The sequence below is a fragment of the Nannospalax galili genome, unplaced genomic scaffold (assembly GCF_000622305.1).
Source record: "Nannospalax galili isolate Female #2095 unplaced genomic scaffold, S.galili_v1.0 scaffold369, whole genome shotgun sequence".
In the NCBI taxonomy this organism is placed as follows: Eukaryota; Metazoa; Chordata; class Mammalia; order Rodentia; family Spalacidae; genus Nannospalax; species Nannospalax galili.
The window spans coordinates 57,636-82,619 of NW_008360318.1; the positions used below are offsets into that span (position 1 = coordinate 57,636).

General features: G+C 38.2%; 1 protein-coding gene across 1 annotated transcript in view; it reads right to left on the reverse strand.

The window, feature by feature from the left end:
• The window catches only part of Dnajc13 (DnaJ heat shock protein family (Hsp40) member C13), a 133,638-nt gene that overhangs the window by 46,473 nt on the left and 62,181 nt on the right, over positions 1-24,984 (reverse strand). Inside the window, exons 21-35 of the mRNA XM_008825087.2 lie at positions 23,850-23,932; positions 22,271-22,424; positions 18,548-18,651; positions 18,065-18,224; positions 16,902-16,964; positions 15,858-15,959; positions 13,287-13,391; positions 12,166-12,368; positions 11,026-11,110; positions 8,499-8,653; positions 7,940-7,985; positions 5,527-5,681; positions 4,137-4,338; positions 2,446-2,561; positions 1,372-1,450 (exon numbers count right to left, since the gene is read on the reverse strand). Coding sequence (XP_008823309.1) covers positions 1,372-1,450; positions 2,446-2,561; positions 4,137-4,338; positions 5,527-5,681; positions 7,940-7,985; positions 8,499-8,653; positions 11,026-11,110; positions 12,166-12,368; positions 13,287-13,391; positions 15,858-15,959; positions 16,902-16,964; positions 18,065-18,224; positions 18,548-18,651; positions 22,271-22,424; positions 23,850-23,932 — 1,812 coding nt within the window. The remainder of the gene's footprint in view (positions 1-1,371; positions 1,451-2,445; positions 2,562-4,136; positions 4,339-5,526; positions 5,682-7,939; positions 7,986-8,498; positions 8,654-11,025; positions 11,111-12,165; positions 12,369-13,286; positions 13,392-15,857; positions 15,960-16,901; positions 16,965-18,064; positions 18,225-18,547; positions 18,652-22,270; positions 22,425-23,849; positions 23,933-24,984) is intronic.

The following is a 24,984-nucleotide window of genomic DNA, read 5'->3' on the forward strand; positions in this document are numbered from 1 at the left end:
AACTGTCATCTAGCTGGTTGCTGTAAGGGGAAACTACATTTTTAAAAAATGAGTAAGAATGTCAATTTTATCTAATCAAAAGTTCTTCACATAAAATTAAAATATTTCTTTAAGTGTATACTAAACATATATACTAAAGGACTGGGGATGTTGCTCAGCTGGCATAGTGCTTGCCTAGCATGCATGAGGCCCTGGGTTTGACTCCCAGTACCACATAAACTGGGCATGGTAATGCATGCCTGCAATTTCAGCATATGGTGGAGGCAGGAAGATCAGAAATTCAAGGTCATCCTTGGCTATATAGTGAGCTAAGAAGCCAGCGTGGGGCACATGAGACCCTGTCTCAAAATAAAACATAAATAAACAAGAGCTGGTTCTCTCTTTCCACCACATCAGTCCCAGAGAAAGAACTCAGGTTTCCAGGTTCAACAGCAAGGGCATTTACAGATGAGTCATCTCTCTGGTCCCAAGAGATACTATTTATTGAGCTGAATGCTGCCAGACATTCTGTTAAATTCTATTATCTTATTTAATCTCCGAAATAGCTATTTCAAGTGTGTACCATTATTGTCTTCATTTTTGACACCAGGATCCTGTAACCCAGAGACAATAAATAATTTGCTTAGAAACAAACTCAATCAGCGGTGGCATTAAGACTCACAGAAGGGTCTACCTCTGATTCCCTGTTCCTAAGCCTCTAGGCTACTAGACTATGTTTCACAGACCTATATGTTGATTTTGTGTCAAGCCTCACTTTATTTTACTACTCTATAGCTTCATGGACTATTTTAATATTTGAAAGGCTAAATCTAGTAGTTTAATAAATAACTTCAAACTTTCTACATTTATCATTTTTTTTCTGAAATGAATTTGGATCATTACACGTTCACAAAACAAAAAACCCAAACACCCCTCTCCCTACAAAAACTGAAAAAACCAAACAAGCCACCCAGGCTTTTGATAAAACACATTTCACTGTTAAGTCTTCCTTCTCAGAAGTACTCTGTTTTTATTTCTACTTCCTCACTGAGGACGCTAAGAAGCTGGATGCCATTAGAAAACACAGTAATCACTAAACAATCTACATGGCAGTGATACACCTCAGATAAGTGAAGTTTACCCATATTTCTAACTTTTAATCATTCTCATGATTGGTCACTAGGGTTAATTCTCAAATGGTAAATAAAGATAGAGAATAAATTTGTCCTTACAATACCAGTCACAAGAGTAGTCCCTCCAGCAAACTGAGGAACACCACACTCAGAGAAAACTGGGCACACGACAGAGCTTATTAAACATACAAAGGGTACACAGGATGAGGCGACTAGAGTAAAAGGAGCCATCCCAACCCTAATCCCATGCAGCACATACCCTTCCTTCTGGATTTTTATCAGGATGGTACTTCTGTGCAAGTCTGAAGTAAGCTTTTCTAATCTTGCTTTCATCGTGCCTGGAAGTAGGAAAATTATTTTGTAACTACAGCAAGATACATGAAAAAATACTCACACACACACGGAATTACATGGTGATCATATGTAGGCATCCAATTAAATCTAGTAAGATTTAAGTAAGATTTTGAAAATGTTATCCTAACAGGTAAAGGAGAAAACCTAAGTTATCTATCAAGGTATTGTGTTGGGTGTGATGAACTAAGAAGTATGTTTTAAAACACAGTAATTGTCAAAATGTCTAAGATGAAAGCTGTCTAATTTATATCAGTATTACAAAACTATACAAAAGGAGCTGGAGAGATGGCTGAGCAGTTAAGAGCACTGGCTGCTCTTGCAGATGACCCAAGTTTGGTTCCCAGCACCTACATGGTGGCTAATAACCATCTATAACTCCAGCTCCAGCGGATCCCAAGCCCTCTTCTGACCTCCGTGGGTATTGTATGACATGGGTGCACTTACATACATGTAGGCAATGCACTCATACACATAAAATCAAAAATAGTAAAAGTATTTCTTAAAAACTGTACACTTTCAGTCTATACTTAAGAAAATACCTTTTACAGTATTCTTCGCTAACATAGCTAGTCTGCTACAAACCTCCCCTAATATGTTAATGTATTTTCCTCCTAAGCTGGTTGTTCCGTGTTTTGGGCATACTGCTACCAAATCTTTTCCTCAAACACATTGAATGAGGAAGAAGAAAACTACGTGAGCAGTAACAGGTGTCCACTAAGAGCGCCAGGTGCTCTGCACTCAAACTGTTCAATTAATCAAAAGCAGTGGCTACACCATAAGGGACTGAAGAAGGCAATCTGGTTGGAAAGTCTGTCCTATGAGACACGTGACAGAGTTCCATGTTATTCTCACAGGTCTTCTATATCAACAAATAGGCAAAAAAATATTTTAATGGGTGGTTTAAATGGGACTTCACCTTTGATATTAATATTTGAAGACAAGGAGAACATTTACTACTGTAATACTGAAAACAACTCACGGCCCCTGGCCTTGAGGCAGATTGAGGACTTCATAAGCATCATCTATGGACATCACAGGCGGCTTCTTTTCTACTTCCTTCTTCCAAGCATCAAGGGTATCTTTCAGAAGCTTAACCTTAAAGATAGAGGATTACAATTTGTATTCATTAAAGCAAAATTATTCAAAATATAATTTTAGGTTATATTTGTGCTGTATTTATTTAAATTGGCATATTTAGCTATCCAATTAACAGTGAACTGAAAAACAAAAATCATCTTAACACTGCTGGTTCAAAGGACTATTCCTTCTAGATAAGTGGTATTTTTGATTCTTTGCCAATATAACTCTACTCTTAACTTTTAAAGAACATTCATTAAGACAGAAAATTTCAAAATTAGTAAAAAAAAAAAAAAAGATACACTATGTAAGAAAGCCAGCCTACTGTGATACTTTCCTCAAGGTTTACTGACCAATTTAATACTCAGATGCTGGCATTCAAACAAATGTAAGGGGCAGAGAACTCAAAGAACTGCACAGTGCGTGGGAAGATGGTAGCTAATAGCCATTGCAAGCCTGTAGGCCAAAGGGTTGCATGCTTTGCACAATTACCAGGTTCAATTTTATTTGGACACAGGGTGTCACTACGTAGCCCAGGCTTGTCTCAAACTCAAGCTTTCTGCCTCAGCCTTCCAAGAACAAGGATTACAAAGCTTCACTTCCATAACCAGCTAATTCCTTTAAAGAACACACTGAAATTCTATGAGGTAGCTATATTTCCCAGTGAATAAATGGAGTTTAATTTAAACCTAGGAAAGATTAAAAGGCCTGTAAGGTTTTCTACAATCTCATATTGAATTCAGAATAAGTACCAGAGTTTACTTGTTTTTATTTTGTCACAGGGCTGCATAGAAGCAGTGACTTGTGGTACCAGTGGCAAATGTTCTGAAATACTTTAAATGTTAATGACAAGTTATGCTTCAGGAAAAGAACAGCATGGGCACCCAGGCCTACTCTACTCCGACTTCCCATAATCCAAGGGCTCCAGGTTAGAAGAGAACTGGCAGACAGCACACAGGGCAGGTCGCTCTTTTAAATGGGCCCAGGATTATATTTATATAAATGGTCCATCTCTAAACCTCCTTTAGAGATAACTGCTATCACTTCTTTTACTGACATTTTACAGATGATCTCCAAGGCTAAAGAAATCAGGTAATGTACTGAATATTAAATAAAGCCCTTAACAGTCAACCTGAAACCGCCTCAGACTACCTAATTCCAACATCCATGAGCTTAATCAATCTGCTTTAGAGATAAGTACCACCAACCTATTATAACAGAGAATTGTATTACATGCACGAGTCAAACTTGTTTTGTCTCAGTCACAACACAAAAAGATCAAAATTGTAAAATTTTAAATACTCCCTCAAAAAAAATTACCATTCACTCTGAGACCTAACCAACAAACTACATTCAGTATACACTGCTTAAGAAAGAGGGAACTTCTTTTTTGTCTTTTTGAGACAGTCTTACTATGTTGTCCAGGTTTGCCTCAAACTTGAGTTTAAGCAATTCTCCAACCTGCGCCTCTGAAGTAGCTGGGATTATAGGTGCACAGCACTGTACTCAGCTGAGAGGATACTTCAGAAACTAAAAATCCCACAAGTGTTTAGAAGGTGTTTTCTACTTTAAGAAGGAACAAGATGAACTTACTGGGTCTTTAATTGGCCATTCTGGAAACCGGAGTGTATCACAAAGTTGTTTGAGGTAATAAATATTACAAAAGAGTTCATTTTCTAGCTGGGGATAATTGATAACTGGGATGGGACAATATTGATAAAGTGCTCTGGTGTTACTCTGAAGACGAGGTGTGAAGTCAGCGAGATGGGCAGCAATTTTCTCTATCATGAGGCGTCTACAATACAGAAACTTTCAGTCAAGCATTCTGAAGAAACTACTTAAAGAGAAAGGTAAAATAAGTAATCACACAAGAAAATTACATAGACTTTCCTTAGAATAAAGCAACTGTAAAACAAGATTAAAATGTTACTCAGGGTATTTTAATCTACTCACAGGAAATAAATCTATCAACACTACTAACAGTAAAGACGACAGACAGAAAGGCAGAACAGTGTGCAGTACTTCCTACTGAAAACCAGCCATTACAAGATCAGATGGTTTGACGTCTGCGTGTACTTCAGTACCTCCAGGGAAATAAAACTTGATAATGCCAAAAAGCTCATTACATGGTATTTATTTTAACTACCTCACTACAAACTAGGATTTGGTCCTGAGTTAAGCAGAACTTGATTTGGTCAGTACATCTTTTAGATTCATCTTTCAGAGGAGGGTTCAGTCGATTTAAGAAGAAAAATATTAGAGAAAAAACTGTGTTGCTTATTTATTCATATTCTTATACATATTTTCCCCAATGAAAATTATGTGGCTACCATATGCCAACCTACCCCAGAAGGTCAATGATAATAAACATGGTAGCATAAAAGTGTGACATCAGTCTGAGAACCGAGGGCCTCAAAGACCAGACACCATGGAGCTAAGAGCACTGAGGGCTTCACAGAAGCTTTGCAGCCAACATGCTGACCCACTCTTGGACAGTCTGGGAGTACACTGGACACTAACATGCTTCTGGGCCTCTCCTTTTCCTGGGTTTCCACAGGCTTCTCCTGTGGCATGCCTTTCCTTGTAAGGACAAACCCCTCAAGAAAGGTCAAAGCATGGTGTCGAGGAAACACTCCTGAAATTACTGTGGCCATCTCTAGGCTGGTCCATTCTATGTAGGCGTAACTTTACCCTGTGGAGTACAGACCCCATTTCCAAGACTCCAAAAGTTGTGTCTTGATTCTATAGCTGTAAGTGGTAATTGGTCATACTCATATAAGAAAAGCTCTTTCAAACAGCAGTGATTTTATCAATTCATGTCAGAACAGAAGAAAGCTTAAGCCCTGTCAAAACCTATCACATGATTTCAGACCGAAACTGCTGTTGCTTTAGATATTCAAACCGTAATTTCTTGAAACTGAAATCAGATCAGATAAGAAAGCAGCAAAAGTTCTCAGCACAAACACAAACAGCTGTCGCTCACCTCATTTCACTACTCCAGATTGCTTCTGGAGTGTCAAATTCACCTAGAAAAATCTCAGAGAACTTCTCAGGTTCATAATTTTCTAGGTAACAAACCATTGCTTCAGGTAGGATGTGTCCAAGTATGCTTCTCTGAAAAATATCTTGTCCTTTAGTCTTAAAAAAATTTTAGAAACATTAAAATCACCTTTGAAATTTCTGATAAAAATGAATTATGATTAAAGAACATTTTAAGAGACAAGGAAGCTAGATGGAAACACAGCAAAATGTGAAGTCAAAGATGTCTGGTACCAATCAGCCTGGAGCAAACGCCACAGCAGCAGAGCAGCTTTACCCTTACCCTTGTCGGGGATGACCTGCTCCTACCACAGCGTTACTTAGGATAACGGGCCTCTGGCTATAAATAACAGTGCTAGACAAGGATGAGTCCATGAAGACTTTCAGTACTGATCCTGTGTTATACCGCTCGCTACAGTTCCTGCCTAGACATGTATGTCCTCATCCTGGGTGTGCATGTAGAGGTAAAGGACAACTTGTGGGAGTTGGTTCTCTCTTTCTGTCATGTGGGTCCCAGGGATTGAACTCGGATCGCCAGGCTTGGTGACAAGCACCTTACCTGCTGAGTCATCTCATCAGGTCCCTAAAGTCCAGATCTTTAAGAGGCTGTTCTTATGAAACACGCATAGGAAATCAGAGGAGGACATCCACTCAAATACTTACAAGGACCTGATCAAGAAGTCCTTATCTGGCTTGCCAAGTGGAGTCAGGTAATGCAATTTAACATTTTACATTTTTAAAACTCACTTCTCTGTCTGATGGAAATAAAATTCTAATGGATACAAATGCCTTTCTTATTTCCTTCTAGGCAAATACAACATGTTTTACTTCTCCAGGACAGGACAAAGAGTTAGAAAAATTAGTATGTTTTAATTACTTGGTGCAAAAGACAAATTAAGAATTTTCAGACCTTTTGCTAATAACAGTAGTACATTTACTACTGTTAAACTACTGGGTGAAAATTTGCTGGTATGTTAGAGTTTTATTATTTGGTAATTCCTACATATAGATTTGACTATAAATACTATTTTGCTGTGATTACTCAAAATATTTAGGTGATGTGATAAATATCATTTCTAAAAGCTTTTAGGGTCTAGGGAGATGCCTCAGTGGACAAAGTGCTTGTTGCACAAGCTAAAGACCTGAATTTGGATCCCCAGCACTGACATGAGCTGAGTGTGGGAGCATGTGCCTGTAACTCCCATGCGAGGAAAATGGGAAGACAGCCAGGAGGATCCCTGGAGCTCACTGGCCAGCCACCCTAGTCTAAACTGAGAGCTCCAAGTTCCATGAGACCCTGCCTCGAGAAACAAGGTGGAAAGTGATAGAGGAAGGCACCTGAAGTCAACCTTTGGTCTCCACACACGTATGCACAGGTAAGCACATACATCACACACACAACCAACCAACCAACCAATAAAATAAATAAATAAATAAATGATTACATACATTTTGCACAGAAATAAGGGAGAAAGAATGGTCACCATTAGAGACAATTTCTATTTATAAAAAACTATAAAATGATGTTGCCATCAGTTTCACTTTAACAGTACTAGGAAACTTCAGGCTACTCTTTGAAGCCTACATTTCAGTCTAGTTTCTAACGTCAAGGTGGTGTAATAATTTCTAGTGTCTTAAACAGTGGTCTACTTTGTAAAACATCCAGCAAGTCAATGCTCCATGAAAAAGATCTAACATATCTGAAACATCCCTCAAGTCTCTTTGCAAAATATATTAGATGACAAAATTTCAGGTTGATCAGCTTCCGAAAATAAGTCTCATTTTATTTTGGGGTCCCCAGTTTTCCTCCTCAGTACAATGGCAAGAACACGTTAAGATCATGTGAAAACTAGCATTTTCTTCTACCTTGGAATTGGAACAAAACCAAGGCTCAAGTCTTACTAACTCTTAGAGATTTTGATATACAATAAAACATGTATAAAACCACACTAATCTAAATGTTATTTAAGAGGGTAACATCTAAAAGCTCTCAAGGTATATTCAGTTTGAATTCCAATATAAGTAAAGTGGGCAACACTTTGTTTTTATTCAAAACTCTTAGCTTAAGAGCAGTCGTGGTGGCACATGCCTTTAGTCCCAGCAGAGGCAGGAGGATCTCTATGAGTTCAAAGGCAGCCTGGTCTACATAGCGAGTTCCAGGCCAGCTGGGGCTACAGGAAGACTCTGTCCCAAAACCCAAAAAAAAATTTAGCTTAAGTCTATGTGCACACAATAGAAACAAATAGTTAAACAAAATCTGCTCTTAAGCGGTAGTAAACATACAACCCCCTCAGAATATCTTAGAATGCTAAGACAGTTTACTCAGTGTTGGTATAATACACAGTATCTGGTATTACCTCCTCAGACTTGAAAGCCTGTTTTGTGTGTGTATATTTCAAAAACCTACAAAGAAAAATAAAGAGTATTTGTCAGATAATAACACTGATTTGGTTTTAGTGACCTTAAGTTACAAAAGGCAGATCTTTTATGGATTTTTACCCATTTAAAGGTCACTTATAAGTCCATATTCCCAAATTATTAATTTCCAATTAAGGGATGACCTGAAATGTGCTATAAGGATTTCTTAAGTATGGTCATATTTAGGCTATGTAGTAATATAAAAATATTCATTTTTTTAAAAGCAAAATATAAAACCACATGTATAATATAAATGTACTTATGATATTTTATACATTTAATAAAATATCACTATAATAGATTTCAAACACTAGCTTTGATAAAATTACTCAATTCTGAGTAATTTCCCCTTCCTATTCTTTTACTTTCCAAACTTCTAGACATTTAATTTGATAATTAGTATAATGAAAAATTACATAAAATAATGCAAAAATTCCACTTCAAAAGGCCCATGTGAAACTGAGGTAATTTAAAATAGATCATCCTTCCAGGCCTTACCGAGCAACAGGAAGCACATTGGACCCTGTGTACATCATAATGAAGAAGAACACTCCACTGAGATACAGGCGAGGCAGCTGGGGATTATCCTGCATGACGTGGTACAACAAGATGGCGACCTTCTCAACAAGGATAGGGTCAAACGTCAGCAGAAGCTGGAAAGGGGTAAAATGTTTAGCTTAGTGAGCTATGCTGCTACCATTTCTTACATCCACGGATTCAATAGCTTGTACCAAACTCAAAACAGATTTGAAAAATGACTCATTTGACAACACTTAATGCAGACCCTAAGGCACTACTGAGAATTGACTAAAATGGAAAAAAAGCTTAAATGTGTCTAAAGCTAGTTTTGTCCCATTGTTACAGGGAAAACTGTTTGAGACTTACCTAATGCAGGTGTATGTATATATGCGTGCATGCCTATGCTGCATTAGTTTCAGTTGAATTGACATGGGAAATCCTGCCCCATGCTTGAGAATTCTAGAAGCAGGGCAAACACAGCTGCTTTGGCAGACAAAAATACAGATCTAGAATTGCAGCTCAAAGGCTGCTACTACCATAAAGCACCAACCTCATGAAATCTGAACTAGAAATAATGGGGGGGAGGGGGGGATCAGATCCAACTGTCCTGAACCTCAGCTAATAAAAACCCAGAGAACTGCTTTCAACAAGCATTTGATAAGTAAATCTAGTAAGTTTTACTTATTATCTAAATAAAAGTGGCATTTCAATTTTCATTAAATTTTTTTATTTTAAATTTTAAATATTTTTAAGAAATATTTAAATTTATTTTTATTTTATGTGTATGAGTGCATTGCCTTCATGTATGGAAGTGTACCATGTGCTTCCAATGCCCGTGGAGGCCAGAAAAGGGCATCAGATGCCCCTGGAGGTGGAGTCATGGGAAGGTTGTTAGCCACCGTGTGGGTGTGGGAACTAAACCCATGTCCTCTGCAAGAGCAGCCAGCCAGTACTCTTAACTATAAGCCATCTCTCCATCCCAAATATTTTCTACATATTTTTTCAGTAAGCCCTTCCTGACTGAAAATTTCATGCCATGTATATTTACTTTTTTCCTTTCAGCTTTATAAGTCTTAGAAAACTATCTGGGAGATGATTTTTCAGGGCATGGAAGTTTGTCTTCATGTTGATGGGATCCAATAAACACAAACTCCTCTCTTTTTGTACCACCTCATATACAGTCACTTGATCTTCTGGGATTGGGTGGTGAGTTTTAAAAAAAAAATTATAGTGCTCTTCGGCTGGAGAGATGGCTCAGCAGTTAAGAACACTGGCTGTTCTTGCAGAAGACCCGGGTTCAAATCCCAGCACCCACATGGCAGCTAACAACCGTCTGTAACTCCAGTCCCAGGGGATCCGACAGCCTCTTCTGTCCTCCGTGGGCACTGCACAACACAGGTGCACTCACCTACAAGCAGGCATACATGTAAAATAAAAATAATAAAATATTTTAAAAAATTATAGCGCTCTTTCATTTAAAGGTCTAAACAGAAATGTCCACAATAAAAAAACCATACATATATTAAAATATGCTGCTAATGCTCAAAGAAGAAAAGTTGGTCAAATAAATAAAAAGGTGGTGACCGCATTCTTGTATTCAGAAGTTTTCTGCATTAGTAATTTCCACAGGCATTAGCATAGGGCAGTAAAACAAAACCAGAAACACATGCTGGCCATGGTGGTGTGTGCCTTTAGTCCCAGCACTTGGGAGGCAGAAGCAGGTGGATCTCTGTGAGATTGAGGCCAGCCTGGTCTACATAGTGAGTGCTAGGCCAACTGGGGCTACAAGATCAAAAAAAAAAAAAAAAAAAAAAAAAAAAAAAGTAGAAGCATATTAACTACATCACATTTAATGTACGAATGACTGGCACAGATCTTAAGGTCAAGCCATATATAACTAGTAGAAAAATAAGATTTTAGGAACAGAATAATAGGCAGGAAGGAGACGTTTACTTGAAATCTCTGCCCATTTGAGTTTAATGCTAGCCTGCGTTGAAGATAACTAATGCAGAGAACAGAATACCCTATGTAATTCCTTAGTATATTGGTATATTCTCCTATGTAATTCCAAGCTTTGAAATGGTTGCAATCCATAAAAACATGAAGCTGAGAACAAAGGCCGAGGAACATGCTAGTGAGTCTGCCGTGAGCTTTGTTAAGATACAAACTACCCAGCCCTTATCTGGGGCTACAGCACAAACTAGAACCACCTTGTAGTTCCCACAATAGTAAGATTTTTAAGAATGGATGATAAATAAGCTCCCTTTGCAGTAATTCTGGAACCCGGGGGCTTCACAAATTCAGGCTCCTGGAAATACAATCTTTCCCAGTACATTTAGATTATCAACTGAATCAAGAATGAAATAGGTATTAACTCAAGGTTCAGGCTTTATGAACATGGAATAAATTACAATAAAGTAAGGACAAGGGCTTATATAGTAAAAAGCAGAGAAGATAACTCTTATTTAAACTACTGTTCCAGTCTGACAACACAAAAGTGACCCACCTGGATGATATGGGGAAGGCAAGTGCTGTCGGACAGCAGTCTTTTCACTCTGGGTAAAGGACGAATGATGGCATTATCCTGATCCCTAGAAAATATTTCCTAAGGTCAACATTTAATATATTTATTAAATTCGTATGTTCAGAGCATATGGCATTCTACTAGGCATGAAGCAAGTTACCTTACTTTTTTGTTAAAGACTAAGCTCTCATACAGCTGGGAACATGATTAGGTATTTTGGTTTAAATCTATTTGGCTCTTTAATATGACTTCATTTCCTTCCATAAGATTTCCTTGAAAAACAGTGCCCTAGAGGAGCCAAAGACTCTTATTTATTATTTAATTGATTAAACTTTGTGTTGTCTAACACATTGTCTGTGGACAGTCTCCCCAAAGGGCATATCAAGCTTTGTCACATGAATTTAAACATTAACAATGATCAGTATTTTTCAAATGCAGCCTTAATTTTAATGCACTATTATTTCTAAATGTTAATTGTTATGGTTTTAAGTCTAACCTGATTTTTAAAGAGAACTGTAACAAGAACATGGAGTATTATAAAATACGTGCATTTCTTCCAGTAATTTCTATCACCAGACATCTTTAATATATAAGACAAAATGTTATTTATGCAAAGATTTTTATGAAGACTGAAATTTTCTCAGTAAAGATTACAAACATGATTGTTACAGGAGAACAAACCCTCACCTGCACTGGTCAAGGAGGGGAGGAGTTGCAGCACAGTCACCCCTTCTATAGCAGGCATGGCTAACCTGGCAGCTCAGGAGCTTGCCACTAACTTGGTTCATAGATATCTACTTCAATATATTCGTATCTTGAATTCACATAAACATTTTAGTTGTTACCACTGCTAGAGTCCAGCTTTTATCAATTTTGCAGTATTAGAATTCCACAGAAAAGGTTGTTTAGAGGAATTTTATCAATGCAATTTGCAAATATTTCTTAATATCTGTTTCAAAAAGTTTAAAGGCCAAAATATCACTCTTCCAAGACCCCAAACAGGACATTTTTGTTTGAAATTACCAGAGCAATCCCCTAACATTCCTGAGGAAGTATCCACACAAACATAGAACAAGATATTTTAGTCACCTGCTAACCATGCAAACACTAATTACATTTTACCTGCTTGGGAAATATCCACACATTGTGATCAACATGTTCAAGATGAGGGTAGCCAGGTCAGTTTCATTCAGTACAGCCTGTCCACTGGCTAACAGACACCACTTAAGCTGAGGTATTGCCTGAAGCGGTCGCCATCCATCCATGCCTTGAGCCCAGCATCTTGTTTTTGTATTTAACATTCCTTTGGTCCATAATTCTTGCATCTTAATTGATGGAAGGCATCATTATTACAAATACATAGCTTAAATGAAATGTTTGCTACCATTTCCTATGCATGGTCAAGGCATAGGAAACAACAGCACACTATGAAACAGTGATGCACTAGCATGGCCACTACACTGTCAAGTAAACATACACCAAGATCTTGTTAATAATCAGGGTTTCAGGTTATCTGACTAATACAAGAAGAACCACATATTCTTCAATTACCGAATATGAAGAACAGTGGAACGTGTACAATGGTAAGTAGAGTGGAGAATAACCAAATTCTCTAAGAGCAGAAGGCTTGGTCTTTTATAAAATGATCTTTGGCCAAATTCTGACTGAGCCTGAGAGGCTGGGGATGGAAGGACAGGACTGAATACTGCAACTGAAGAGGAAAAATACCCTTGGTTCCTGAACTGAACAATACTATTCAATGAATTTTAGAGTACACATGAAAACTTACTGTTCCTACCACATGCTTTAGTTTGACATAATTAAGACAGTAATAGTTACTGGATACAAATTCATTGAACACTGATTGTTACCTCCTGAGTGGTACCCTCCTAACAGCAGCCTTCTAAAAAGATCTGAAGCATGATTCTGTATGCATGTGGGCATCTCTAGAACCATAGGTCACCTAATTCTTCAGGGGGAAATGGAGTTGTAGGGCATTTGGAGCTAAGACAGTAATCCATGTCAGTTTAAACACACTGTACATCTGTATGAGTGCTAAACAAGAGGGCAGAAAAAAGGCAGAGACCTGATAGGCAAGGTGCTGCGTGTCTGTAATTTCAGCATCTGGGAAGCTGAAGCAACGAGATCAGTTCTAGAACAATGTGGGCTACACAGTAAGACCATGAAGACTATCTCAGGGAAAAAAAAGTAGAGACCACAGAAACTTTCTCCCCAACACAAACCTCATGAAATCCATATGGGCCACTCCGTTCCTTGTCTGCATTGCCAAAATACCATTCCTTTTCACTCTCTCTCTTCATGTCTGGAGAAGCTTCAATTACATTGCTCTAAATTGTTAAAGAGAGCTTAGTTATTTCCCAAGGTAGAAATCTAAGGGACAGATGTCATAAAACAAGTTATTCAGTATTAAATTTGAGGATTTATATCCCTTTAGGAATTCACATGAAGTTTTAAGAGAACTTAAGAGTTAAGGAGCAAATGCCTAGTAGACATATGAAACAGCTACATTCACTCAGTTATCTAAATTTAAGGACACCTATATTCCCAATGGTCATTAATAAATTCTCAGGGCACTAAGAGTTTAGCAGCAAAGAAATGTTAGAAATAATTATACAAATAAATATTAAGTTTAAACCACAATGTTCAACATAGTAAAGTTTGGGGGAGGGGTTTACTCTAACTAGAGTCTCAGTAAGCATCTGAGATCAGCATTCACACTAGCAGGAGAATTTCAACAGCTGTAAATGCTTTCTTCCTATTCCTCACACTGTAGTTAAGCTGAACTGAATTTGGCCCAAAGCTGCTGATGCCACATATCCTTTAGTTTTAGCCTAAAGAGTTCTCCATACATAGTGAACTCTAACCAAATACATCAAACACTGTCTAATCTACTTTAATAAGCAGCTGAGTTTTAGGCAATCACATCAGTCAACAACTGGCAGCCAAAGGCTGAGACACAGTCAAGTAAACCAATGTAAGCAGTGATCAACTCAGCCGTCTCTGTACCGTCCTCTAACTTATTTTCTGTATATCACTTTCTTCCAGCTATAAAATTAGCTTACTAAATGGGGGAGCAAAGTGTTCTGAATCATCTTGGGTCACACTGCTGACATATTTCAGAATCTCAAACAAAGCTAATTAAGATTCAGAAAACTAGATTCATTCTCTTTCAGCAACACAGATATTCTTTTCTCTATCAGTGTTCTAAAGAAAAAAATATTGTATTTTTATGTGCATAGTGTTTTGCCTGCATGTATTTAAGTGCATCCGTTGTGCAATGCAAACAAAAGGCCAGAAAAGGGCATAATATCCCTTGGAGCTGGAGTTACAGGAGGTTGTTAGCTCCCATGTGGGTGCTGGGACCTAAACTCGGGTCCTCTACAAGAGCAGCCAGTGCTCTTAACTGCTGAGTCACTGGAACAGAGAATTTTTATGAGTTAGTATATTTTGGTGTAACACAGTTTTGAAATACTCCTGTAACTGTAGGTTTTCAGTTAGACTCAAATTTTAAGTATAGCAAAATGGCTGCAAGTAGAGCTTCTGGTATCTAACTGTGGTTCTGCACATATGGGTGACTCCTGGCCTCTTAGTTCCTCTGTTTCTGTGTTGCAAAATGGGAAAATGATAACTACCACCTAGAGCCATTGATAGTTAAAGTGTAAATGCACTGTGTATAGCAGAACAATACTTGTTTAGTGGTATTTAATAAGCATGATGGGGGCTGGAGAGATGACTCCGCAGTTAAGAGCACTGGCTGTTCTTGCAGAAGACCTGGGTTTGGTTTCCAGAACCCATATGGCAACTAACATCTGTCTGTTAACTCCAGTTCCAGGGGATCTGATGCCCTCTTCTGACCTTGGTGGGCATTGCACCACACAGGTACACTTACATGCATGCAGGCAATATACTCATATACATAAAAAAATAAATTTAAAGAATTTAAAGGAGCATTTATTACTAATATTTATACGTAAGAACAGTAAATCTACATTCTAAAATATTTAATAATTTTTTAATTTTAAAAAATATTTTATTTTAGATTATGTATATATGTCTCTGGGTGTATATCTGCATGCGAGTGCTAGTGCCCATGAAGGCCAGAAGAGGGTGTCAGATCCCTGAAGATGGAGTTACAGGTTGTTGTGAAACACCTGATGTGGGTGTTGAGGACCTACACTTCGGTGCTATGGAAGAGGAGCAAAGCCCTCTTAACCACTTAAGTCATCTCTTCAGTCAAAATTCTAAAAGATTTTAAAAGCATTTTTCTCATAATTAAGACAAAATGACATCTCCTTGCACCAAAAAAATTAAAATACTTTAACAAACGAAAAGCAAAACATCGAAACAACCAAGTATAGATCCCTTTCCAGATCAAGTATCAGACAGAGGCCTTTGACTAGCCCTGCGGCTATGTCTTCCTGCGTGACTTGAATAATGTTCCTGGAGTCCTCAGGGCAAAGCATATTCTCAGTGCTTGTCAATGCTGAAAGTTCTAGTTATGTATCCAATGAATTCAGTTTACATTAGAGAGGTCACATTGCCTCAAAAATAAACCCTATTAGAGATGCAGTTACAATATAAAAGACAAAAGATACTGGAAAAATAAAACTGGATCATTCCTATGGTGAGTACACCTTTTTATCATGAATTACTCTCTCAGCATCAGTGCTATTATAATTACAAGAGAAATACTTTATTGACCATACACCCTATTTGTAGATTTCTATGACTCTTCTGACTAAAACTGTATTCAAGGAACATAAAGACTGCCAGTGCTAGACAAGCAGACATACCTGCAGAGGTACAGTAGCTCGGCTCACATGGAGATGTGCAAGGGTTAGCAAGTCCACGAGAATTCTGATTCCATTCGAATCCATGAGATCTTTAACGTTATTCTGAAAGAGGAAACATGTTTCTATAGTCCAAATCCTTTCTCTTCAATAAGTACAGTAGCCTAAAATATTTCTCAAAGACCAGAATATCTGGAATTTCTTCAGAAATGATCAACAAACAACTGGTCTTATTTGGTATTTTCAGGATCTTCCATCCAAGGAACATGAGTTAGATTAAAAGAACAAAATTACACTCTGAAGAGACCACATAAGAATTTCAAAAAAAAGAAAAAGAAAAAGAATTTCCACTTACATATGGGCTGAGTACCCCCTCCAAGTAAAAACAGAGTAGCATGATGCACACTGGCCCTATAGTTACTCTGCCTGTTAATAGGTTTATTCAATAAACAGAAATAAAATCAATTATATTTAAATCTTTAATGTTCTGGTTTGTTTTTATAGTGCTGGGATTCAAATTCAGGGCTTCATATACACTAGGACAGTGGGCTCTGAGCCATACCTCCAGCACCTTTAATTAGGTTTTTAAAAATATTTTATTTATTATTTTTATTTCATGTGTATGATCTATTTTCCCTGCATGTATGTAAGTGCACCCATGTCGTGCAATGCCCACAGAGGTCAGAAGAGGGCATTGACTCCCCTGGAACTGGAGTTATAGACAACCATGTGGGTTCTATGAACCGAACCTGGGTCCTCTTCAAGAGCAGCCAGTGCTCTTAACCTCTGAGCCCTCTCTCCAGTCCCTCTAATTAGTTTTTGTAATCTTAAAATAACTGATGATTTCCTAGACATTAGAAAGAGACTTTGTTTAGCAGTTGGAATACTGGACAGACTATTCAGACAACCCTGACAAAAGCTTTTTCCTCTATAAATTTATACATTTGTGTAATAAAAAGAAAAGAACCACCTCTGGAAAATTAACTATGACAGTTTATCTTATTCACATGACTAGGAAGTGACAGCATAATTATAAAAATAACGTACCTTATTAAGGATCAACTTGTTTAAGAAGAGGATCAACCTATCTCGTTCAAGTTTATCTGTACACTAACAAAATAAGAATTTAGTCAACAGTGAACAAAACATCCATTAAGATTATACCACTGCTTCACAAAATCAACTGACAGCTCATAAGAAACAATGTCATCTTTTAAACATTAAAGGGAAAATTACAGATGACTGTCTGTTAATTATTGTGATTCCTCAATGTTTTACATTGTATGCAATTTTATAGAACTTTTAATTTCCTGGAATGGCAGATAATTTTAAGCCATCATACAGACTAATGTAGCTTTTAGGAAAGCTAAATTAAGTAAAATTCCTAAAGACTTGGTAAATGGTGTTTCATTATAATGAACACAAATAAGAAGGAAAGTGCATTCACTTAAAATACATATGGTGAGCTGGAAGTCCTCCAGGTCTCTGGAATATTAGTTAGAATTTAGCACTGCAGAGCAGGGCATGGGATGCATGTTCCAACCCCAGCATTTGGTAGGCTGAGACAGAAGGATTACAAGTTCAAGGCCAGCCAGAGCTATATATTGAGTTGAGACTGGCCTGGGCTAGTTAGAGATCCTCCCCACTCCCCCCCAAAAAAAGGAAGGGAAGGAGGAGGAAGGGGGGGGTATACTGTGCAACAAACAGGTCACAGTCACTGTTGTACACTGAACAAATCTGCCTCCAACCCACCATCCATGCTCAAATGTTAAATGATAAACTGTATGAAATAAAAGAATATGCTCATTCATTACCTTTTTAAAAGTCATTGCTGTTCTAAGCAATTTCACCATCTTCACACTTTTAAATTTAACATGCTAGGATCATTTGACTTTTTTTCCAAATGGAAAACCAAATGTGCGAACATCTGCAGAAGTTACTGTTTCTTTTATACACCTATCAACCCCCTGCTACCTGGAAGTTGGAAGTCACCAAAGCTGTTCAAAAGCAAAAACTGAGCAAAACACACTGGCATGGACGCATTTTAATCTATTAGTCATTTTCCTATTCATCCAACTAAAATAAGTATAATACACATTGAAGAAAAACCCTCACAGAAAATTAAAGCAATGATGTGATCAAATGATTTCTGACACTATCAAACGGCAGTAGCAAGAGCAAGCAGCTGTCTTCTCTGGAGATGTCCTTACCCTCTCTAGCATCCCAATGATGTATCTCGTGTCTGTAAAAGGTCCTATTTCTTCATGACATCTGCCGTAAACAATAGCAAGGGCTTGTAAACATAGACACTTCATGTTGACTTTTGGAGTGAGCAGGAAGCGATGGTAAAGCTCATTGAAAAATTCATACCTAGATTGAAGATAAAAGGTTAGAAACTGGGGCTGGAGAGATGGCTCAGTAGTTAAGAGCACTGGTTCCTCTTGCAGAGAGAGGAGCTGGCTTTGATTCCCAACACCCACATAGCAGCTAACAACCACCTTAACTCCAATTCCAGGGGATCCAACACCCTCTTCTGACCTCTGTGGGCATGGCATGACATGGGTGCACTTACATACATGCAGGCAATACACTCATACACATAAAATAAAAATAAAGTATTTTTTCTAATAAAGGTTAGAAATTACCAAGGAACAGTTAAAAACAAACAGAAGAAAATACAAATAGACTCTCACGATCTCTTAATTGATCCACTCTCTTCATTCTCGTCCTCCTCCAGCAGTAATCGCAGGTAATAGTCTCCTATTTTGATTTCCTCTGCCAGGCACTCATATTTAACCTTTATTAACAAATATAAACCACATCAATTTAGTGTATAGTAGATTTTTGGCAATTTCCACACAAAACGGAATAATTCTGTATGAAGAGGAATTGCAGATACCTTGACTATCTTGGGGCTGGAGGCCGGGGAACTATTTTAGACAGAAGACTGGAAAGGGATCTTTAGTGCTGCTTGCATCACACCATGTTGATAGACAGCTAGTTCTTGCCAGGGTTGATCTGCTGACTGGAGATTAATGATGGCATTTTGGGACTAATGGGAAGCAGACCCCATTTTCCTGTACTACAAAGCCCCACAGAAGGCAGAAATCAGAGAGTTTACTGCTGTCTTCTAAGGTAAGAGGCTCTGGCAAGCTTGCTTTTCTTTTCCTTTCTAATATTTTATTGAATTTTTGTGTACTTCATACAGAAAATCATCTTTATACCCCTTTCTCTTTTGGAACCCTCCCGTAGCTCCACCACTGGAGTTCATAACTTCTGTCATTTGTGTTAAGGCCTATCATGTAAAGTTAGTGTTCCCAGAGGTCCTTCAGTGCAAGTTCATCCACTGGGATCTACTCAGTCTATCTCGAGTCCCTCCCTTTAAGAAGATCAGCTCATTCTCACCCAGCAGTAACCAGCTGCTAATAATTCTTTAACTAAGGTTGGGACCTGCTATTCATTACTATATTTCTGTGCTGGCTTTTGGCCCGCATGCATCCTGTGTCTGCTGACACCATTATTGTAGGTTTGTATGAGAAGGGTCCCAGGAGCCTGTAGGACTATTTCTGCATGGTCATGCACCTCCTCCCTGGCTCTTACAATCTTTCCCCTCTTCCACAATGATCGCTGAGCCCTGCCGGGGTGTATTTTAATATAGGAGTCCTGTTCAAGGACCATACTCTGCACTCTTATTCTCTGCATCGTGACCATTTGTGACCTTCTGCATTCCTGGCCTTCTCTTGCATGAGGGAGCTTCACTGATGAGAGCTGAAAGATGTATTACTGTTCTCTTCATCCCCTGTTCTATGTTCCATGAGCCTTAAGTATAGAGGTTGCATCCTAGATGTGCCACACATGAGTTTCTTCCCATTGAGTGGGCTTTAAGTCCAATTAGGAAGTAGTTTGATTACCCCCAAGATAAAAGTACCACTATTGTACCAATGTCGTTTGCTGTGTCAGTCATTGATATGGTTTCTGGGGGTTGAAGCTAGGGTTGGTCCATCTACTGATGCTCTCCCTTAGCAGCTTGCATGGTGCTCTCCAAAGCTATGAGAGCTAGCCTTCAGGGGAGGCAGCTTTCAGGTCTGATCCAGCTCCGTTGCTCCAAATCCTGTTGTCTAATATATGTCCTGTCTTCAGCAATAGGGTTTTACCCTATTGTATGTTTGGACTACAACAACTCAAAAGAAGGCCAACAACTCAAAAGAAGGTTTCTCCTGTATGGCACTGCTTCTTGTTATATAGTCTTCAGCTATACTCACAGGCTCATGTGTAATTTTTCAGGAGGTTTTTGGACAAATAGGATTTCCTCTGGTTTTTTATACTAGCTAGGCATTATTTATCTCTCCTCTTTCTCTCCCTGCTATCCTCCCTCCTCCCTTCCCAATTTAAAGTGTCCCCATTTTCCCCATTTCTCCCTTGATAATTTCTGTCTGCTATGCTCCCACATCTCAAACTCCTTCCCCTTTATTCTCACAGCTCCTTGTAGAGCCCTCCTTCTTCCCCTCCCATTTAACTACCCCCTCCCCTTTTTTGGTCTGTTCTGAGACAGGGTCTCCCTGTGGCCCCAGCTGTCCTGGAACTCACTATGTAGATCCGCCTGCCTCTGCCTCCCAAGTGCTGGGATTAAAGGCGTGCACCACCACGCCCAGCCTTAACTACCCCTTTTACAGCTTTCTCCCTTATAACACCTGTCTCCTACTATTTTTCTCTCTCGGGTTCCTTCTTTCCCTTGAGTTTAGCATTTCTTAAAATATCAGGTAATTCACTACTTGTGTCTGAGTGTGTGCGTGTGCATGTGTGTGCACTCATCTGTGGGCACACACGTAGAGGCCAGGGTTAGACCCTGAGTGTCTTCCTCTGTAACTCTCCATCTTACCTTATGGTCTTACTAACCCTAGAATTTTCTGTTTTGGTTGGCCTTGCTGGCCAGGAAGCTACAGGATAATCTGCCTGTCTCCACCTGGCCCCGCCCAACAATGGAGTTATAGATGCATGATGCCATACTTAGTTTCTTAAATATGGATGTTGAGAATCTGAACTTAGGTCCTCATGTTTGTATGGCATGTACTTTATCCCACTGAGCCATCTCCCCAGTCTCCATTGTTAGTATGACTATTTCAGATAAATAGTAAAATTTGAATGTAAAGCTTGCTGACCAAATTTACAGAACACCGTGGTATGAATGATGCCTGCTTCATCAGGTGTACAGTTAAGCATGGCGTCAATGATGCTTCCTGCAGCACAGCTTGTTCAGTCCATACAGGCTGCCTCTACCCCTTGTTGACATGCCAGATTAGTTGATATGTTAAATACATGTTAATACCTTTACACAGCACCCTTCCCTGTATGCCCACTCGGAAGAGGAAGTGAAGAGTGAAGGAGAAGTCCAAGACCAGAATCTGGCAGAGCACCAGGACCTTTACATATAGGTTGTTTATCTCATGGAAAGACAGAGATGACTGTGGAGAGCAACTCCCTGAACACATTATCAAGTCTTTCCACGAAGCCTAAAAAAATTGATTTCTGAAGATATAAACTACATAACACACGTACAATAACTACATAAACTACATAAACACGTACAATACATACTTAAATACAAATTTTAAGCTATCTGCCATAAACATGTTTCATGTTTCTCATGCTCTTCACATCAATTACTTTAACACAGCAATTAAACACAGTTACACTCAAAAACAAATCACAGTGAAGAAACCAAATAAACTATAAGGAGAAGTCTCAGAAATGGCTGGGGGAAGGTGGGGAGAGGATATGCAAAGATCAGACCTGAATGTGTAAGATCAATGCTATCACATGATTTTTAGGTATAAAGCTGAGTAATAAAATTTGTTTTTTTAAAAAATTTTTGTCTTGGGGCTGGAAAGATGGCTCAGTGGTTAAGAACACTGGTTGTTTTTGTAGAAGATCCAGGTTCAAATCCCAGCACCCACATGGCAGCTAATAACTGTCCTAACTCCAGTCCTAGGAGATCCGACAGTGACACGGGTGCACTTACCTACATGCAGGCAATATACGCGTACACATAAAATAAAAATAATAAAATTAAGCCAGGCATGGTGGCGCAGGTCTTTGATCCCAGCACTTGGGAGGCAGAGGCAGGCAGATCTCTGTTAGTTCAAGGCCGGCCTGGTCTACATAGTGAGTTCAAGAACAGCTGGGGCTACAGGGAGACCCTGTCTCAAAAAAAGACCAAAAAATAAATAAATAAATAAATAAATAAATAAATAAATAAATAAATAAATAAATAAATAAATAAATAAATAAATAAATAAATAAATAAATAAATAAATAAATAAATAAATAAATAAATAAATAAGATAAAGATATGTTACATAAATATTTAAATATATGCTTTTTTAAAAGATTACTATACAATAAAAATTAAACTGCACCTCGAATTCATGATGGTTCCAGGAGATCACATTAGCACTGCCAAGCTCTCTATCAACATTAAATGTTCTCATTTCAGACTCAAGGGCATCTTTGAGTTCTTCCCGTGTTTTAAAATTCCAAATCAGATTTGATCTAGCATGGTCTTGACCAAACCTATGCATATATATAAAATCAGAAAATATTAAGAAGTAATAGTTTTCAAAAATAATACCTTTCACCTTTACTACATCTTATAATAAGCAAAAAAGAAACAAAACCGCCACTGGATTATTAAATTTTACCAAGAGTAAGTAAAGAAAATAAAGTCTATGTTAAGCAAGCATAGTAAAATGTAAAGAACCTTGTAATAAACACACAGGTACTCATTGCAAAATTATTTTACTTATGTTTGGAAGTTTTCATTAAAAAATATTGAGAAAAAGTGAACTTAAACTATTAGACAAATCTGCGTGAATTAAAAAAAAAACCTTGATATTTAAATTTCAATTATTTGTTGGTAACACAAATTCAAGTTAGAATAATTCTGCTGTCAGATACCAAGTTTCAAGTACAGAGTAAGACTGGTCTGTACTCCATATGAATCATGTGGAATGAACTACACTCTAGACTTGACTCTCAATTCAGGATTTTCAAAGTTTCTTCCTTGCATTCTTAGAACAACCATTACACTAAACTGTAGCAAAATCTAAGCTAGGGGCAGATGGGCTTTACACCTGTAATCCTCCTAGCAGTGTCACTTGAGGATTTCAAGGAAGTTTTCAGGGGACATCACAACTGGAGATTCCCAAGAAAGAAATTCAAAGTGTATGCTCAAGGATATTCTACACAGATTAAAAGTAGAATGGCAGCTGGGCGTGGTGGCTCACGCCTTTAATCCCAGCACTCGGGAGGCAGAGGCAAGTTCAAGGCCAGCCTGGTCTACATAGTGAGTTCCAGGACAGCTGGGGCCACAGGGAGACCCTGTCTCAAAAGGACCAAAAAAGAAAAAGAAATTGTAGAATGGCAAGTTTTCAGACCAGTTATTTTCCTTCATTAGCCAAGATATAATCAAGCTTTTAGAATGAGCCCTCTGAGTTAACCTAAAGAAGCTTTGCAAACCATGTAAATGTCTGAGTTAATGTGTTTCTATGCACATGCTGGGCGGGGGCTGGAAACAGGAGAGGCAATGGGGTACTATGGACAACAGGCTGGAAAGCATGTGAGGTCAACTAGCGTGGATGTTCATTTCTCAAGTCTCCTTAGGCTGACATCACCCAACACTTTTAAGACTTCATTCCCAACAAGATTAAGGTAGGTATGCAATTATTTCTATGCTATAAAAAGTTTTATGCAATTATCTTTATGCCTTAGTAAAAGTCTTACAATAATTTCAGCGCCTCAGACTACTGACATTATAAAGACTTAATTTTACAAAAGCATGCTTAATCAAACCAATCTTAACAGCTGTATCATCTTGAAACCTGACAGCACAAAAATATCTGTAACACAAAGCACTGTGACCTGAGTAGAAAAATCCTGTCATGATTCCTCTTACATCAACATCAAGTTAATCTATGTTGGAAGAGGTTTCAAGTTTACCTGTAATAGAAGAGATCCCAATTTGCTTCTATTTTTATTCTTTGTCTTCTCTTTCGAAGAACTACTGGCTTTTGATTTATATTCTGGAAAAGAAAACAAAATAAAACAAAACTATATAGTACTCAACATGGCCACCAAACAAGGCTCATGATGGATCAGGGGCCATCACTTAACAAGTGATAGGATCATTATTTTCAAACTGACTGAAAAAAATTAACAAAACAAACAACATTTATAAAATATGAATTAAAACAATTTTCTAGCATTTAGAAATATTTTATTTTATTTATGTATATATGCACACATGCATATAGGTTTTCAGGGAGGTCAGAAGACGGTGTCAGATCCCCTGAACTGGAGTTATAGGTGACTGTGAGGTGCCCGATGTGGGTGCTGGGAACCATACCCCAGTAGTCTGCAAGAACAGCTATCTCCCAGCTCCCCCCAGCATTTGTTTTTATAGTTGTTCAAATATTGTCCATGCAACCCCAAACTACTGTGTCAACACCAAATCCTGCAAAGTTTACACCAATTTCACTAGTAAAATTTACAACAGCCTAAAACTGACTTATTTCAAACATTTACATGCAATTAATACAAATTCATGAAAAAAAACAGCAACAAATGCAAAAGTTTATAGGTTAATACACTCCTAATGAAGGCAAGGGGCAAGCACACTGAAGTAGCTACCAAAGAAGAAACAAGCATTTACACTCAGGCACATGTGAAGCAAGACCTGAATCTATTAAATGCCAAAGACAAACACCACGCACCAATTTAACACACCTCACACATGTAGCAGGGACTTAAACTCACCATATGGTTTTTGTCCTGAAATTAATCGCAAAAAGGAAAAAATGAAAAGGAATTTTAAAAAAGGAAAAAGGAGAGTACGAATATGATCTGCTAAGCTGTAACTATTAGACAAATTCCACAAGAATATTGCCCATGTCACTCATCTGCACTGTACGATGAGGAAGGGCCACCTGCTTCTCTAAGACTGTGATTCAAATTTTAGGCAGTCATAAATCCTCTCAAAACTCCAATAAAGTCCTACGTTCCTCCCCACCACCCCCCAGATACCTATATAAGGACTGCAACTGGAAGAAATGATCTCAAGTGACCCTCGCCTCTC